Raw genomic sequence first — 919 nt, forward strand, 5'->3', positions numbered from 1 at the left:
GGCGTATAGCGCGGGTGTTGATGTAGTGCTGGGGACGGACTTCATGATCCCGGCCGGAATTCGGCTGGATCTGTTCCATGGCGCTGCTCAACTTCCAAATGAGGTGCGCATCCCGCTGGTCAAGACGAAAAACATGGTGGACAGTATGGAGTACAGCGCACATATCAATGCTCGACCGACCGAAGCTTTAGACATACCTGGCCACGAGTCTCGCGAGTATCGACTAGCGAAACGAGCGGTGAGACTGGAACAGCATGTACTGTGGATTTGACGTACAGAGAAGGTCGTCCCGTCAGTGGCGAGGTTTCGTGCGGTCGGCCGGTGCGCATCAGACTGACGAACATTTCGGAACAGACAGCTTACGTTCCAGCGTTCGATAGAATGGCCATGTTGGTTCCGATCGGAGATCTGCCGCGAGGCGAGAGCTACGTGCGTTCGGATTCCAAGAAGTACAAGGATTGGCAAGTGCTTGCCTACGAAAATTGTCTCGACCAACAACTATTCAGACGGGAGTTCGAACACTATGAACAATGTCTGGCAACCCAACCTCCATCGGTTGAGCGGCGAACATATCCGACACCAACTGATGTCATGAAGAGGTCGTCTGAGGACGCGCTAGACGCATCAGCAGATCGTCTGACGTGTGCCGAGCGTTGGGAGAAGATTTTGGAGCAACGAGAGCGAGACGAAGGTCGCCTAGATTCTTGGATGACAAACGAGGACACGTTCGAGATCCGATTCTCCGGGACCCGTCGGACTGCGGTTCAGCAAGCGATGGTGACGACAGCGGTACCAACGAAGAGTCGGCCGAGCGCCTACATGAACTACGAGGTGAAACAAAGGAAATAAACACAGCAACGTGGGTTCAGCTGGTGTCTGGTGTTGGAGATGACGCATCAAGTACAATGACGAGGGAAAC

At 54.0% G+C, this 919-nt stretch overlaps 1 protein-coding gene across 1 annotated transcript; it reads left to right on the top strand.

Annotated features, from left to right (window-relative positions):
* Positions 1 to 43: 43 nt before the first annotated feature.
* PPTG_22732 (hypothetical protein) lies at positions 44 to 849 on the top strand (the record flags this gene model as incomplete). Its single annotated transcript, XM_008905897.1, has 2 exons — positions 44 to 216; positions 279 to 849. 2 exons carry the CDS (start codon positions 44 to 46, stop codon positions 847 to 849), a joined length of 744 nt encoding a protein of 247 aa, XP_008904145.1.
* Between the last annotated feature and the right edge of the window lie 70 nt (positions 850 to 919).

This window comes from Phytophthora parasitica (genome assembly GCF_000247585.1).
Source record: "Phytophthora parasitica INRA-310 unplaced genomic scaffold supercont2.22, whole genome shotgun sequence".
Lineage (NCBI taxonomy): Eukaryota > Oomycota > Peronosporomycetes > Peronosporales > Peronosporaceae > Phytophthora > Phytophthora nicotianae.